This window comes from Myotis lucifugus, unplaced genomic scaffold, assembly GCF_000147115.1.
Source record: "Myotis lucifugus unplaced genomic scaffold, Myoluc2.0 scaffold_9, whole genome shotgun sequence".
NCBI lineage: Eukaryota > Metazoa > Chordata > Mammalia > Chiroptera > Vespertilionidae > Myotis > Myotis lucifugus.
Genome location: NW_005871057.1, coordinates 2,251,922 through 2,268,052, shown reverse-complemented (window position 1 = coordinate 2,268,052; position 16,131 = coordinate 2,251,922). Strand labels below are relative to the sequence as shown.

At 38.2% G+C, this 16,131-nt stretch overlaps 1 protein-coding gene across 2 annotated transcripts in view; it reads right to left on the bottom strand.

Moving 5' to 3' along the window:
• NAV3 (neuron navigator 3) overlaps positions 1-16,131 on the bottom strand; it is a 566,743-nt gene that overhangs the window by 52,005 nt on the left and 498,607 nt on the right. For both annotated transcript variants that reach the window (XM_023749753.1, XM_023749754.1), the window contains 2 exons: positions 15,573-15,650; positions 5,141-5,224 (listed from right to left, as the gene is read on the bottom strand). In XM_023749753.1, the coding sequence (XP_023605521.1) occupies positions 5,141-5,224; positions 15,573-15,650 (162 nt within the window). The remainder of the gene's footprint in view (positions 1-5,140; positions 5,225-15,572; positions 15,651-16,131) is intronic.

Sequence of the window (16,131 nt, the reverse complement as noted above, 5' to 3'; positions counted from 1 at the left end):
AAAAAAAAATTCATTTATCTACAATGAACCATTCAAGATAATGATGCCCCAAAACCCACTGACTATGTAAGACTCCAGTTTCCCATTAGAATTTCTTGTGTAAAAGAAGCTGGATTGAGTCAGTGCCTCTCCTGTTTTATATGTATCTCTGAGGCTAAATTATGAAAGCCAGACTTGAAATGCTTCAAAAAAATGATAAAACATTATGTTATAACACTAGCCTTGCTTAGTGTTCCCACCTAATGTCCTTACCATACCTGACCTCTTTGTAAGTCTCTCCTGGTCACAGGCCTTGTTGAGTATCCCACAAGCTTGGCAACAAATCTCTCATCAACCAACTTGACAACTTCTAGGCTAGGATCTTAAAAATTTCTACTAAACCTGTCTTTCACTTCCTCACATTGACACTCAGTTATTATCACACTATCAAGCTGTAGTTCTTTTGAATATATCACACTCCCCCACCCCTTTATATGTGGCTTAAAATCATGAATTTTTCTACGGAAAGAACCTGGCTAGCCCTGGTTCTAACTAAATAAACAAAATTCACCAAATCTCAGTAAAGTAACTGGAATCAATAAATATCTTATAGATTCAAATCATGCTAGTGAATATATTTTATGACCCTAGTAATCAAATTTTAAAAACGCTTCAAGATAAAAAAAAAGTATTTTAACCTGAACTTGTAGGAGTTAACATCAAGATCCATTTTAACTACTAAATTTTTAGTGTCTACATGATCTGTTTCCATAGACTTCGCTTTGGATTTTCGCATTTTTAAGGTTTAAGTTTCTATTTGTCTAGTCGCCCTGAAAAAGTGGTTTCACAGAGATGTAAGAAAGAACAAACCCTAGATGTTCTAGTTGCCATAAGGATCAATATCTGAGCTCCATCACTCTGACTTTTGAACGAGACTAACCTAGCCCACCTTAATATATGTTCTAGTTATCCCTGGAACAACAGCTATAGGGAACTGATTTGAAAGTCTTCTGATTATGAGGAGAGCTTTAGTAATTTCACAAGGATTTAGCAGTAGTTCTGTAAAAACATAGATTTGTAAATCATGAAAATACAGATTTGCAGAATCTGTGCCGTTTTGTTGACTTGTATTTCAGCCTTTCTCAACTGGCATTCTATAAGAAAACAAAGCTCCAAACAACAATTCGACTGCCATTTTTTTCAAATCTGACAAAAATGGTACATAGCTATACCCATCCAGATACAGAGAAAAGAAGTCATTCCATCTCATAAACATCTCAGGGCATTTGGTCTTACTTCTCTGAAAGAATCTTAGAATTTGTAGTCCAGGTAAATCCTTGATCAAACTATGTCACTATCACAATATGTTGAGCCTTACTTTTAGGGCAATTCCTAAAGATAATTTCACACACCAGCTAGCATCATTAACAAATACCCTACTATTGGACTTGCAATTATGTAACATGTGGTCTTCTAGTGGCTACAGGTTATGCTGTTAAACTATTGGGAAATACTGCTAAGTTGATTTTCACTAACTTTTATCACGTTAGTCCACTGTCAAAAACCTTTGAATGGCTCCTTATTCCCAAAAGACCAGATTCTTATATATTTTCCTAGCCTTAGTTCCACATTTTCCTCCACATTCCTACTTTTTTCCTTAATGTCTCCAATAATTTCCCTCGTGGCTGCTCATGCTCATGGTGCTCCTTCCTCTACGACTTCCAGTCCTCCATTTCCTCGGGTTAATTTTTTCATCCTCCCAGAACCTGACAAGGCTCCCCTGCCACTTCTGCTCTGAAACCCGCATGAAGGTGCAAAGGTCCCCTGTAAGAACGCTCAGGTTTCTATTCTGTTGTATTCTAACTGTCTCCCAAACATTCTGCCTCCTGAATTATTCATGCATGTGCTTTTCTTTCTTACCAGGATGTAAGTCTCTAAAAGCAGTGTTCAGGCACCTAACAGGAAAAGCATGAAAATCAGTCTGATTTGGCTTTTGGAAACAAGGAATGATTTTAGGACACTATTGAAGGGAGTGTTTTAGGTCCATACAGGGAACTAAAATTTTGATATAGTTTTCAGACTATTAATGACAGCTGATTGTGAAAATCATGCTTTAGAGCCATAATAAGCCAGAAGACTTGGCCTTGAATCCTAGTTTAATCTCTCTATTAAGTATGGAACTAAGAGCATGTAACCACCTTGGCCTTTTGTTTTTAAATTGATTTGAGAGGGGCGGGGAGAGAGAAGGAGAGAGAAAGGGAGAAACTTCAATTTGTCGTTCCACTTATTTATGCATTCATTGGTTGATTCTTGTATGTGTCCTGACTGAGGATAGAACCAGAAACCTTGGTATATTGGGCCACATTCTAACCAACTGAGCTACCTGGCCAGGACCTGCCTTTTTTTCTTTATATATTAGCATCCTACCTTGCTTCCCAATGTGCTCATTCTCACTTTTAAATTTTTCAGTGGTGCTTATCTTCACCTAAAATCCCATGTTTTAACTATAGTTTTATTTAGTGTGTTACCTACTAGAATAAAAATCTATTTTACATTATAGTGTGTGTGTGTGCGCGTGCGCGTGCACACACACACATACTGAATTCTTAGAAGCTAGAACAGTTCCTCATATAGAGTAGAAATTCAGTACAACTGGGGTGAATGGCTAAATGGACACTGAACACACCATAGAACACCAGGAACTGCTCTGAATTCTCTAATCTTTTCCTCGGGATTGTTGGGTCACCAGAGAGCAATAGACCCTTTTATCTCAGCTCCCTGAAGAAATGGCTTTACTGAAATGTGATTAAATGTTATGCCCTCAGCTTTTAGAGAAATGCCTATTTGAACAGTGATTTTGTCTTTTGTTATTCCATGACCTCAATTTGAAAAACTTTACAATACATTTGTTCTTGAATTCAGTGCCACAAAGTTTATCTCCTCGATCTAAATTATGTTCTGCTCAGAGAATGAGAACTGAACTTGCCCAGCAGTCTTGCTTTGTGCCTTCGTGTCCCTGATGTTCATTTCAGTTCAGTGCTTGGGGCGGTAATTATACAGGCTCGGGCATCTTGTTAGGTACATCCCTCCACTGGATTTCACTAGATTCTGTCACTGAATTGTGCTACAGCATATTGCAATGAATTTTATAAGAATATCAAAACCATTTGGAAATAGGCAAGTTATAAATCTCAGATTACTAACATGGTTACTAACATGTGTGTGTACAGATTTCAATTAGAGAAGAGCCATCAGTTAAAAAAATGGCAAGGGCAATTTCACACATTATTGTATCTTCTGAGAAAATTGAATAGATTTACTTTATCCTTACTTTAAGGATAATGGGTGCATAAATTATAAAATTCCTTGTTTTGTGGAGATATATTTTAAAATATCCAGGCATTAGTCATAGGCATTATAAATTAACAGACCAGCATATCTTCCCCCAATTTCTACGAGATATTTACTTACAAATAAAAAAGAGTTGAAAGAAATATGGGGGCAAAAATATATTAATTTGAACTTCTTCAAGATTTCCAGCAATCTGCCTGGCATATGACCAATGGTGAGTTTGTTTCTCTTACACGTTTAAAAGGGAAAAAGCAGAGAAATGTAAAAGAAGGTAACCTTTGTTGATTGTCCACTGCATGTGACATTATTATAGTATCTCTTATTCCTCCTAATTCTTCTGCAAAGTAGTTGTTTAAGCCCCAATTTAAAATGATGACTGTGAGGGTCAGAAAAGGAAGATTCCACTGAGATTCACACCCAAGCCTCTTGGGCTCTGAGGTTTCCATTCTTTCCCATTCGGGTGTCCTGAAAGGCCCTCGTAATTATGTTTGCTGACTTCTTAGGTTACACAGTGAAGAGGTAAATGGTAACCCCCATCCAAAAAAGATTAAGACACCATTTATGTCTTAAAAAGGACTTTGTTATCTTCCCTTGCAGATCAGGTTTGACAGGGATGGACAGAGTTCTCTTTCATGGGCAGGAGAAAGCTATGAAATAGGAGAAAGGAAGATAAGGGCAAATAGAATACAGTTTGCTAATTATAGCAGGCAATTATAGGACTATTTGATTTTCTCTTTTGGTTTAATTGGGCTCTTCAGTTCCGTGTGTGTGTGTGTGTGTGTGTGTGTGTGTGTGTGTGTTTTAACTTTACTATAACACACTTTATAGGACTAAAGACAAAATAGAAGGCATCCGTGTAGATAGATATAGAGATTCTGGAAATATCCAAAACCTTTTAGATTATGAATCTCTTTGAGCATTAGATGAAAACTGTAGACATCTGCTTACATTATACACACATGCAGTTTTAAAAAACATTTTCATACAATTTGAGAAACTTCACGTATCTCTGACACCCATCCAGACTCAGGTTAGGGCCACCACGCTAATGGCAGAGTAAGTTACTGGTCATCAAATAGAAAGTGTCCAGGCTGTTTCTAGGAAGCATGTAAATGTTGATCCTTCTGCTTTTGTGAACAAAATTCTGTGTTTCTTCCTTTTTAGAATTCCTTTTTCTAATTCATAAAATCCTTCATGTTTATTTTTTAAGCTTTTGGTATATTTAATTTTACTTAAAAGACAGCATCCCCAGGTGCCAACTAGTCCTTTTGTACGAAAAAAAATTACACAGGATTGTCCCTTGTCCCATAGGAGCTGTAACCTAAAGCCCTTAGAATTCTAACACCTGTTCCAGGCCTTCTTCGTGTGTATCTCAGCCACAGGCCTTCTGCATGACATTTGTGAAAATTCTTGTCAGAGTGCAATTTTATCAACTGCATAACAAATTGTGCCTAAAATAGTCTAACTAGTCTAACTCTCCTCCTCTACATTTATTTATCTTTCTTAATAGCTGAAATAGTTAATAATAGTTGTAACTTAATAGTTACAGTCAGAGTTAAAACAATAGATCCCCTAGAAAGAACTGCATGTGTGTGCATATGTGTGTGTGTGTTCCAATATGGATTAATCTGAATCAAAAATCCTTAGGTGAAAATATGCAAAGGCTTTACCTTGTCATTGCTCCAATTTATCACAGGATGGATGTTCTGCAGTATTTTTTTTTAAGGAGCAACATCTCAGGTAATAGGTTTAAACATCCTATGCACCTTGCCGTCTTATTGTAAGCCTCAGTGGCAATTCCTGGACATACCTTTTGTTCCGCTGTCATGGTAAGACTTTGCAGTCGGCCAGTCATATTCCCTAAACTCTTTTCAAAAGCTGCCACAAGGTGAGCCTGTGAACAAAACGGAAGGAACACATGTTCAATGTCAGAACCCTATGTGGATGGATGACAATGCTTCACTCTACAACATGCTTCATTTCAGGCATTCTGACTCCTGAAGCACCACGGCCATCATAGTTAGCTTCCAATGGCCCCTCTCCGTTAACACAAATCTCCACCTCTCAGGTTAACATCCTCAGCTTAAAACCAGGGTTTCAGTCACTTGACATTTCATGTGAGTTCACCTTCGGAAGGCATTTTGCAAATAATGACATCTTCTACCTCGCCCATCGTGGAGGATTTGACACGTCAAATACTGAATAGAGTTCTGAGTTGCCAAGCTTTTAGACTGAAATCCCAAGCGGAGGTCAATGGACAAATGGCCTTCATTTTTGTACCTGAGTGATGACCTTTGAAGATATTGTTAGCTCCTGGATTATAATGACACTCTCCTTTCAGTGTCAGGCATCTGCTGACAGCTACACCATTATCTTTCCTTTGTCTACTTACAAAGATTTGAATCGAAAAGAGTTGTCTTGACTTTCCGAATTCTTTTCAATAAAAGGGCTTTTATTTCTACTTTTTCCTTTCAACTACGGAAGAGCAGGTAGGCCAGCTAGAAGTAATAATCAGTTCTATTTTATTTAACATTAAGTTTTGGTAGCTTTGCGGTTTTATTTTAAATCTCAGAGAATTATACCTATTACAGCAGATAACCAGAAGTCGTATGATTAAGTGTTTGACAATCTTATTACAGCTCTAAAATAGGCCAGTTTTTATTCACACGCCATTTTGCAACAGCTTGACCCACAAAATATTAAGCATGAGGAGGTGCTGCAATCTTCACTGTGGCGTGAGGCAGAACTCCAGGTATGTTATCTCAAACTGATCAATTTTATAGTATGTCCACTTAAAGCAGTGGTTCTCAACCTTCCTAAGGCCGCGACCCTTTAATACAGTTCCTCATGTTGTGGTGACCCCCAACCATAAAATTATTTTCGTTGCTACTTCATAACTGTAATTTTGCTACTGTTATGAATCATAATGTAAATATCTGATATGCAGGATGTATTTTCATTGTTACAAATTGAGCATAATTAAAGCATAGTGATTAATCACAAACAAATATGTAATTATATATGTGTTTTCCGATGGTTTTAGGCGACCCCTGTGAAAGGGTCGTTCGACCCCCAAAGGGAACCGCTGACTTAAAGGGATACAACCTACATCTCTAATAAACTATGTGTGCGAGGACATTTATCAATCCTTGCCTAAGATTAATTTTTTGAGGGAAGGAAGTGAGAGGACTCTCACCACATCACCTTGTAACTCCAGCAGAGCTGAAAAGCCGAGGTACCTATTATCAAATCGATCACGGGAGTTCCAAGAATTAGGGCACTACAAGTTTATTCCAGCATTAGTAAGAGCTAGACTTTTATTCCATTATTGGCAACAGCTAGATTGCACAAGTCCCTTCCATTAGCATCATGATACAAAGGTATCTTTGTTCCGAGCTCTAAATTTATCCTGGGCAGCCTTTCTTTTCCTGATGCTGTAATATAGAGAGAGATAACTTGGAGACAGCACGCCTATTCATCTTCAGCCCATCAGTACGATTCTTTATTCTTTTCTGACCCCTCCTCTCAGTGCCACCCTTCCCCTTCTCTCAAACCCACACATTTGGAGAATTATACTAAAAGTTTGTTAGCAGACTTAATGGGATAAACAACACTTTTTTAAAAAAAAACTGACTTCAGACAGAGGAGGGGAAAGAGACAGAGGGAGAAAAACATCAATGTGAAAGAGAAACATCCACCAGTTGCCTCTCACATGCACCCCAACCCTTATCAAATCAGACACCTTTTAGTGTACGGGACTATGCTCCAACCAGCTGAGCCACACAGGCCAGGGCAGGGTAAATAACACTTTTTAAAACAGGAGTATTATCTTATAGTTTAAAATGCTTTCAATGGCAGGGAACGTCATTACATCAGACTTAGTACTCTCAGAAATTAACATAAGGTCATGTCCCAATTTTTTCTATTCTTAACCTTTTCTAAGTTGTAAAGATATGTATAAAGTGAACAAAAATGAAGATGTGAGGCTCTGGTTTATCACATAGTAAACACTCATGCACTCACTAGTCCAATCAAGAGATAGGACAGCTGAAGGCCCTAGAAGTCCTCCCCTGCCCCTCCCCCACTCCCGTCTCCTCTCCTTTCCCCAGAGATAACTGTTGTAACATTTGTAGTAATTATTTCTTGCTTCTCTTTATAGTGTTACTACATAAGCTTACAACCCTAAAACTGTGTTTTAGCTTTGCCTATTTTGAAAATACTCAAGTAGAATCAAAAGATAGGATTTTTGTGTGTGACTGCTTTCCTTAACATTGTGTTTTTCAGAATCATCCATGTGGTGTGTAGGAGTTAGATTATGCTGAAAGCATTGCTCTCTGTAATTTGTAATACCTTTGTCCATGATAATCTGTGCTGATTTCAGTTTAGACTATTGGAAATAATCTGTGACCCTGCAATGGGTTACTGTATCATAAAACTAATATTGCTTGTTTTATTTTAAAATACTGAAAATTCTGGCAGAATAACTTTGTTAACATTTACTAAAAGAAATGCACGATTCTACTTAATATTGCAAAGTTTTAATTCTCCCTAAGAATTGTAAGTTTGAATTGTTGGACTGTGAGTCCTTACATATATAAACTTGAAGTGAATTCCTTTACTTTGTGCATATTTTATCAGTTCAACAGGTGTTAAAAATATGACAAAGAAAGCAAGGCTATGAAGAATATGCTGTACAAATATATTGCTTATATTTTGGAGCTGTGAGTAAATAAATATAAAATATTCACCATGAGAATGTCAGTTTTCAGTCTTTGGAAAATTGCTCTTCATTAATTATTCACAAGAAAACTAGTTACAAAAGAACATTTTGAGTCATATTGTTCTCAATGAAAATATGTTAAAAGTATGTTAGTGAAATATTGCTTTAAATTTATATGGCTTTGGCTTAATGTATCATGTCAATTTTGTTACTTTGAATGTATAGAAGATTAAATTTCTCACCAAATTTTTATTATTGGATTAATAAAAAGGGAGAACATGAAGTAAATAGGGGAAACCATTTCTACCAGGGATGATTTTTTTTTCACTTTAATGGAGAGAATATAGAAAATAAAACTGATTAAACTACAGGAAAATATATTTTGTCTGAAAAAGTATAAAATGATGACTTTTTTAAAATTGTGGATTTTTAGGAGGGTTGTTAATCATAGTTTACTTGGTTCTGGCTTTTCTTTTAGCAGTTGCATAATTTTCAAGCCAGAGTAAAATTTTCTCAATATGATGATGAATGTGCCCCTACTCATGTTTGGTAGAGTCTGTCAAGGTAATAAATTAGACAAGACTAACTATTAGTTAAGGGAAGGAGATAACACCTACTATCTTTAGTTTGGAAAACACACAACATAATCAGAATAGACATGTAAAGAGAATCATCGTGCTACCAAATAATGAGAAGAAATATCATTATGAAAAATGCATGCATTGCATTTGTTCATTTAGAATTCAGTGACAGTCTGTCAACCAAATAAAAGTACTTTATACACATATTAATATGAGGATGAATGGACAGATACATAAGACTTTACATTTGAAAATCCATTGTTATATGAGCTGAAAATGACTCTGAAGCTATCATAAATAAGGTTTCACTTTTTTTTTTTACTATATATAATCGGCCCTTCACTGTTTGTCATGGTTGATATGTGCAAAATAGTTTTATCTTAAAGGAGATGTAGGAAAGCGAGAGTAACTGGCAGGATATATAAAACTATTAAATAGAGCAAAGAAATAGGACAAAATTCCAAAACAAAATAATACCCAAGAGATTTTTATGTAAAAGACTTACATGTTGAAAGGCAAAAGAAAGTACATTCAGTATCGTCTGTGAAAAATGGTAGTAATAACTAGCATGAGTGCTTATTTCCAAATTCTCTAAGGGCTGAGATGTGTAAAGACAATATATTAAAACACAGATGCATCCCACCTGACTTGGCTGCATGAAGGGGTGGGCGAGAGGCGAGAGGGCCCCTGGCTGACTGTACGATGTGACCACACATCTGCAGCTGCCTTTGCTTCTGGGGCTCCTGTTTTCTTTCTGTTCCTTGGTGGGGTATTGATTCAGGGAAGGCCAGGCAATAGCTCTTGTCAACAAGCCGGCTCTGCCTTCTACAGACATCCTAGTAGATTAGCTTTACAAAGAGTCTTGCCAGGGCTTTATTGCAGCTCTGTTCAGAGAACTTCTCAAGTGGGCGGGGAGGTCAGTGCACATTCTACTGAATGGAGGTTAGACTCTGCCAGTCAAAGGAGAGGTGAGCTCATAGGATCCCTTTCTGCCTGACCACCGCCCCTTTTAACAAAGGGGTAAAACGCATTTTACTAAGGAGCAAATTTCAAGTAAAGGAGTAAGATTCAAGTTTAAATGTGAAAACAGGGATTATTATGTGGACTCCACATAAATGTAGTCATACCCAGTCCAAACAGGTGATACATCAATTATAAAACATACCCCAAAAATGAAGGAAAAAAGTTTACTTGTAGTCTGAATAAACTAATAAATAAAAGGTTTATATCTACCCCTAAATAGGAACTTCACAAGATTAAAAAAAAAAGACTTGGACTTACGTTGAGGAAATTCTACATAGGAATATTTTATTCAGTTTTATGATTAATTCCTGGGCATGTATATTAAAAAATATATGTATATGTTATTTACATCAATGGATATTAATTCAGGGGCAACTAAGTAAAACATTCTGAATGAAATTTAAATGTAGTAGTTTTGCTTAGAACTGATAAAAAATTGAGTGTTAACTTAATTCTTTCATAATTCATTATGGACTATGGAAATCTAAAATGTCATTTTAATAAAGCAAACATTAAAGTTCAACATGACTTGTGTAAAAAGGTAACCTGTGAATAATTCAAATTTCTAAATGTATAAAGATTACATCCTTAAAAATACAAATTGACATGAATATGCAAACTCCATTATTTTTCATTATAATGATCCATTAAAATGTTCAAAATAGAACTGACATTAAAGTTATTTTATAAATATTTACATATGCATCCATTTATACAAGTTCTTGGCTACTAAAATATTTACCCTTAAAGTGATTTTTAAAATAAACTTCTTGTAGAGTAGGAGATAATGAATATCTTCATTACCTTAATTTTTTCACTTTCATCTTTTCTTTTGTCATTTCAGCAATAAAAGTATATGATGGTAAAAAGCTTTAATAATCCATATCACCACAAAATAAAGAAGCAATAAATGGTGAAATAAGGTTGAAATACCTAAGAAATTAAAAACTAGACATCACTTTCAAAAACTATGGCAGTTCTTTTGTGTTTTATTTTATTTTTTAATTTGAAATACTTATCAGTTCACAAAAAGCTGCAAAGAGTATTGAGAGGACCCATGTACCCTTTACCCAGTTTCCCACACTGGGTTGCATCTTACATAATTATAGGGTGATATCAAAACCAGGAATTCAATATTGGTACAAATATGTAGATTCACAAGAAATGATTACCTCATTGAAATACTTTTACAGTTACAGCCACCCACCTCTCAGGGAGAAAGGTGACCACATCCCTGACAACCATTAAGTTTCTGTTCATTTCTGTAATTGTGCCCTTCTAGAATGTTATACAGATGGAATTACATATCATGTGACCTTTTGAAAGGGTGCTTTTCCACTCAGCTTAGAGTGAACTTGGAGATATCCACCCAAGTTGTGAGTAGCAATGGTTCATTTCTTTTTGCTGCTGAGCAGTAGTCCATGGTATGGATACATCAGTTTGTTTATCCATTGACCTATTAAGAGACATTTTGGTTGTTTCCATTTTTTTCACAATTAAAAAATAAAGCTGCTATTCACAGTTTGTTTCTTTGTTTAGTAGATCTGAGGTGATTTGAGAAGATTTCTAAAATCTAATCTAATAAAAGAGAAAAATGCAAATTGACCGTACCTTTGCTACGCCCAAGCCACGCCCACCAGGCAATCAGAGCGACTGTATGCAAATTAACCCAAACAGGATGGCGACTGGCATCCACAAAGCTGGAGCAAGCAGGAGGCTTGGTTGCTCCCAGCGATGGAGGAAGCCAAGCTTCCTGCCTGCCCTTGGCCGGCTGTAGCCTCCGCTGAAGGCAACAAAGTTTCAATTATAGAAGATAAATAAATCCCAGATACCTGCTTCCAGCCAGCTTCCACTGGGAGCTTGGGTGACTTGGGGCTGTGGCCAGCCTGCAAATAGCCATCAGTCCCTCACTCAGGATGGCCACACCCTCATGGGGTGAGGATCCCCCGCTGGGGGGCTTGGCCAGCCTGCAAACATCCATCAGCCATTCACCAAGGCTGGCCACACCCTCATGGGGTGAGGGTCCCCACTGGGGGGCTTGGCCAGCCTGAAAACAGCCATAAGCCCCTCACCCAGACTGGCCAGGCACCCCAGCCACACCCCCCACCCTGAAGGGGCTGTGGCCAGCCTGAAAACGGCCCTCAGACCCTCACCCAGGCTGGCCAGGCACCCCAGCAGGGATCCCCACCCTGAAGGGGCTGTGGCCAGCCTGCAAAGAGCCATCAGCCCCTCACCCAGGCTGGCCAGGCACCCCAGCAGGGACCCCCACCCCTGAAGGGGCTGTGGCCAGCCTTCAAACAGCCATTAGCCCCTCACCCAGGCTGTCCAGGCACTCCAGTGGGGACCCCCACCCTGAAGGGGCTGTGATCAGTCTGAAAACGGCCCTTAGCCCCTCACCCAGGCTGGCCAGGCAGCCCAGAAGGACCCCCACCTGATCCGGGACACCCTTCAGGGCAAACCAGCCAGCCCTCACCCATGCACCAGGCCTCTATCCTATATAATAAAAGGGTAATATGCAAATTGACCCTAATAGCAGAACGACTGGGAATGACTGGTCACCATGACACACACTGACCACCAGGGGGCAGACGCACAATGCAGGAGCTGCCCTCTGGTGGTCAGTACGCTCCCACAGGGGGAGCTCTATTCATCCATAAGCCAGGCTGACGGCTGCCAGTATAGCGGTGGTGGTGGGAGCCTCTCCCGCCTCCTCAGCAGCGCTAAGGATGTCTGACTGCAGCTTAGGTCTGCTCCCCGCTGGAAGTGGACATCCCCCGAGGGCTCCCGGGCTGCCAGAGGGATGTCTGACTGCCAGCTTAGGCCCGATCACCCAGGGAGCGGGCCTTAGCCAGCAGGTGGACATCCTCTGAGGGGTCCCAGACTGCGAGAGGGCACAAGCCAGGCTGAGGGACCCCCCCCCCCGAGTGCACAACTTTTTGTGCACCGGGCCTCTAGTGCATTATAAAGTAAAAAGGGGATCATGCAAAATAGGATATATTTTAAGCGCACATATATGTGCAAAATGCACTACTAGTGATAACATAGATATACATTAGAGAAGCTGGAAATATTTGCACTTTGTCTCTAAGACTAGACTTTTAAAACAAAATCATCTATTTGGCACCATTTCCTCTAATTCTGTTTATTAATTTTTTAAAAAAACTATCACCTCCCAGGGAAAGACTACAGATATTTTCCCCCCTTATTACTTCTTCCTCCATGCCAGTTAATGCCACAGGTACACTAGATACCTGCTTATACACCCTATGTATATCTGTGCTTTATATATGAAAATGGTGAGTTTATACTTTTCCACTACAGGAACCAATTTTTACCCTTTGATGGTAATACCAACACCCAGCTGAGAATACATACTCCACAGTCATAAAACCATTGTGAAAATAGTGTGAGGTGCATGATTGGAGCAGAAGTGGCTGACATTGTTTTAAAATGTTTGCTCCATTTTGGGACAATGGTGAAGATTTGATCCCGCAGGACCGTTCCCCCATGTTTGAATTAGGTTCCGTGCCTGCGTGCGTGCGTGTGTGTGTGTGTGTGTGTCCCTGTGTGTGTGTGTGTGTGTGTGTGTGAGTGTGTAGTAAGCCTTTGCAAGAGGGTTTTGTATATTTATGTTAATGGGTATATCTCTAATAATAGATATAGACTGGATGGCCAAAATACTGTCCAGATGACCTTCCGGACTAAGCTGGGGCTGGGAGGGCCAAGCCCCTTGCACAAGTTGTGTATGGGGCCTCTAGTAAAAAAATAATGTTGAAAGGAAACACAAGAAAACAATAACCATGAATGGGATGAGAATCTCAGAGGGAAAAACAAATAAATCCTTTTTATTTAATTTTTTTTTTAATTCTAGTTTTTTGTCTTATTTTTTTTGTTTTAAAGAATAATTTACTGATTTTTAGAGAAAGAGGAAGGTAGAGGGGAGAGAGAAACATTGATGTGAGAGAGCAACATCGATCAGCTGCCTCCTGCATGCCGCCCACCGGGAATGGAGCTGCCTGCAACCTGTGCAAGTGCCCTGACTGGGAGCCGAACCAGCAAACTCCTGGTGCACAGGAAGGTGCCCAACCAACTGATCTACACCAACCAGGGCTAGTTTTTCTTTTTAATAAAATAAGCATATATTATTTTTTAAAATTTGTTTTTTATCCTTACCCGAGGACATATTTATTGATTTTAGAGAAAAGGGAAGAATGAGAGGGAGACACACACACAGAAAGAGAGAGAGAGAGCGAGCGAGCGAGAGAGAGAGACTTATGTGAAAAACATTGGCTGGTTGCCTCCTGTAGGAGCCCTGACCAGGTATCAAACCCACAACCTTGCCATGTACAGAACAATGCTCCAATCTGCTGAGCAATACTGGTCAGGGGAAGCATGTATTCCTTTTTAAATGGAAATAGCTTCAAAATTACTGTGAAAAAGCCCAAATTCCACAATGTATAGCAGCCACTTGTTATTGCAATATCTGAGTATATGAGTCTACAAAGAGAGATTTTAAAATAAAATAAAACCCTGAGTAATCATTCAAAACATCTGGATGTATCTTGACTATCCAATGCACGGGGTCTATCATGAAGCCTTCCTTGTCGCAGATAAACAGAACCCAAAGTACTTTGGCATTTTCATTGTAATATGTCCTCTGGGTATAAATTCAGGCACTGAGACAGGAGTGTTTTATACCACTATACAGTTTATTGTATAAAATTTACAACCGCTATTGAGCTATTTAAGAGTTATACTTAGACACAAAATATAGTTTGAATAATACTGTTCTCTTCCAATGTTGCCTAAACAATTCTCTAAAACATACTATCATTTTTATGAATCTCCTAACAATGTGCATAAAAAATAAATATAGTCAATCAATCCAAAATTTAGATTCCCCCAAAGATGAAAAGATAAAATCAATTCAAATACAATGCTAAAATGAATACATTGTGAGTGAAAGATTTATTTAGATACTGTGAAAGTTTTATTACACCATAATTTTCCATCTTAAAAATCTCACTTATTCAAGTCATACCCAGGGGGGCTACACCTGCTCAGTCTTGCTCTGTCAGCCTTTGCCTAGGAGGTAGAAAAACTCAATGGAGAGCATAGAGAAGTGAGGCAGGCAATGGGCCCAAAGGTCTACAGTGGAACTGAGCAGATTAATGTTGAGTGAAGGTGGCAGGACATATGGCAAAATCGCGGGAGCCTGCTTAGCCCTCACCGTTGTTCCTAACACCATTGTTCCTGAGGACGAGGCACAATGCCACAGGCTGTTTATTACTCTACATCTATGTACTCCCTGGCACATTGGAAGGTCTTCAGTAAATGTTAATATAATTGATGGTTTTCACTGTCATCATTTTTGCTGTTCTCTGCTGCTTGAACTATGAGAAGGCTGCCCAGGTTGTTGAGAGAAATATATCTCATTTACAATATAGCTAAGATACCCAAAATTAGACCAAGTTAATTTTTTTTTTTTTGAGAATGAAGTGAATGCTTAACTAATTGTCTAATAAATTGCTCTGAAGGAGGCAGGGCACATGAATTTTTTATCTTCCAAAGTTAATCTCCAGCAATCCCTAATAACATTGTGGCTTGAGAAAGTCTTATGTATGGGGAGTGATAAAAATAAGAAATAAGAAAAGAAATAACCATTGTTGCTGTTACTGATACTTCCAACCTTATAAGAAACAAAAAGCCATTTCAACCACAGGATGCATCCTTATCAATTTGGGTTTATATTTTATTACTCAGTGTACAGGAAAGTATGACTTTATCCGAGTCTCACAGTTTAGTGACTTAAATCTGTATAATTTTTGACATTTAAGTGCGTAAATCGGTTACTAAAATTATCCTACTTACTATCTAAAAATCTGTTTTAACGTATCACAAAATCAAAACTGACTTACATTTGCTGAAAGCTGAGATGTGAGGGTAGCCACTTTTTCTTGAGATGCAACCAGCTCTCGCCGCAGTTTATGAATTTGCTGAATGTAATTAAAAAAAAATCAATTCAATATGCTAGCAGATTTTGACATAAAACTAAAATTCAATCCAAGCAAGCAAAGCAAATAGTATAGTTAGCTCCTTCTACCCCCACTGTATCAGTAGCAATTTCTGAAAATTAAAGAAATGTGAATATTGGCTGCACAGTAACAATCAAAAGCCAATGATCAGAAGAGGGATAAGTGCCATGTCAAAGCAGGAACTCCGATCTGCCAAGTAAGGCGTGCTTACTTGTTCCATTTGCCATCCCTGCCTGACTCAAGAATCAGTTTACTCTTTATTGATTCTTTACAGAAATTTGCAGTAATAAAATTACGTAGTAAAATCTGTTCTTTTTTAAAATTAAAAATACATATACATATTTTTTTCTGGATCTTTTGGGTGAAAAGTACTCCGTGTTATTTTTCTATCACGTTTTTTTTGCATGTTTATTTTAATTTTATGTTTGGAAACTTCTCAGAG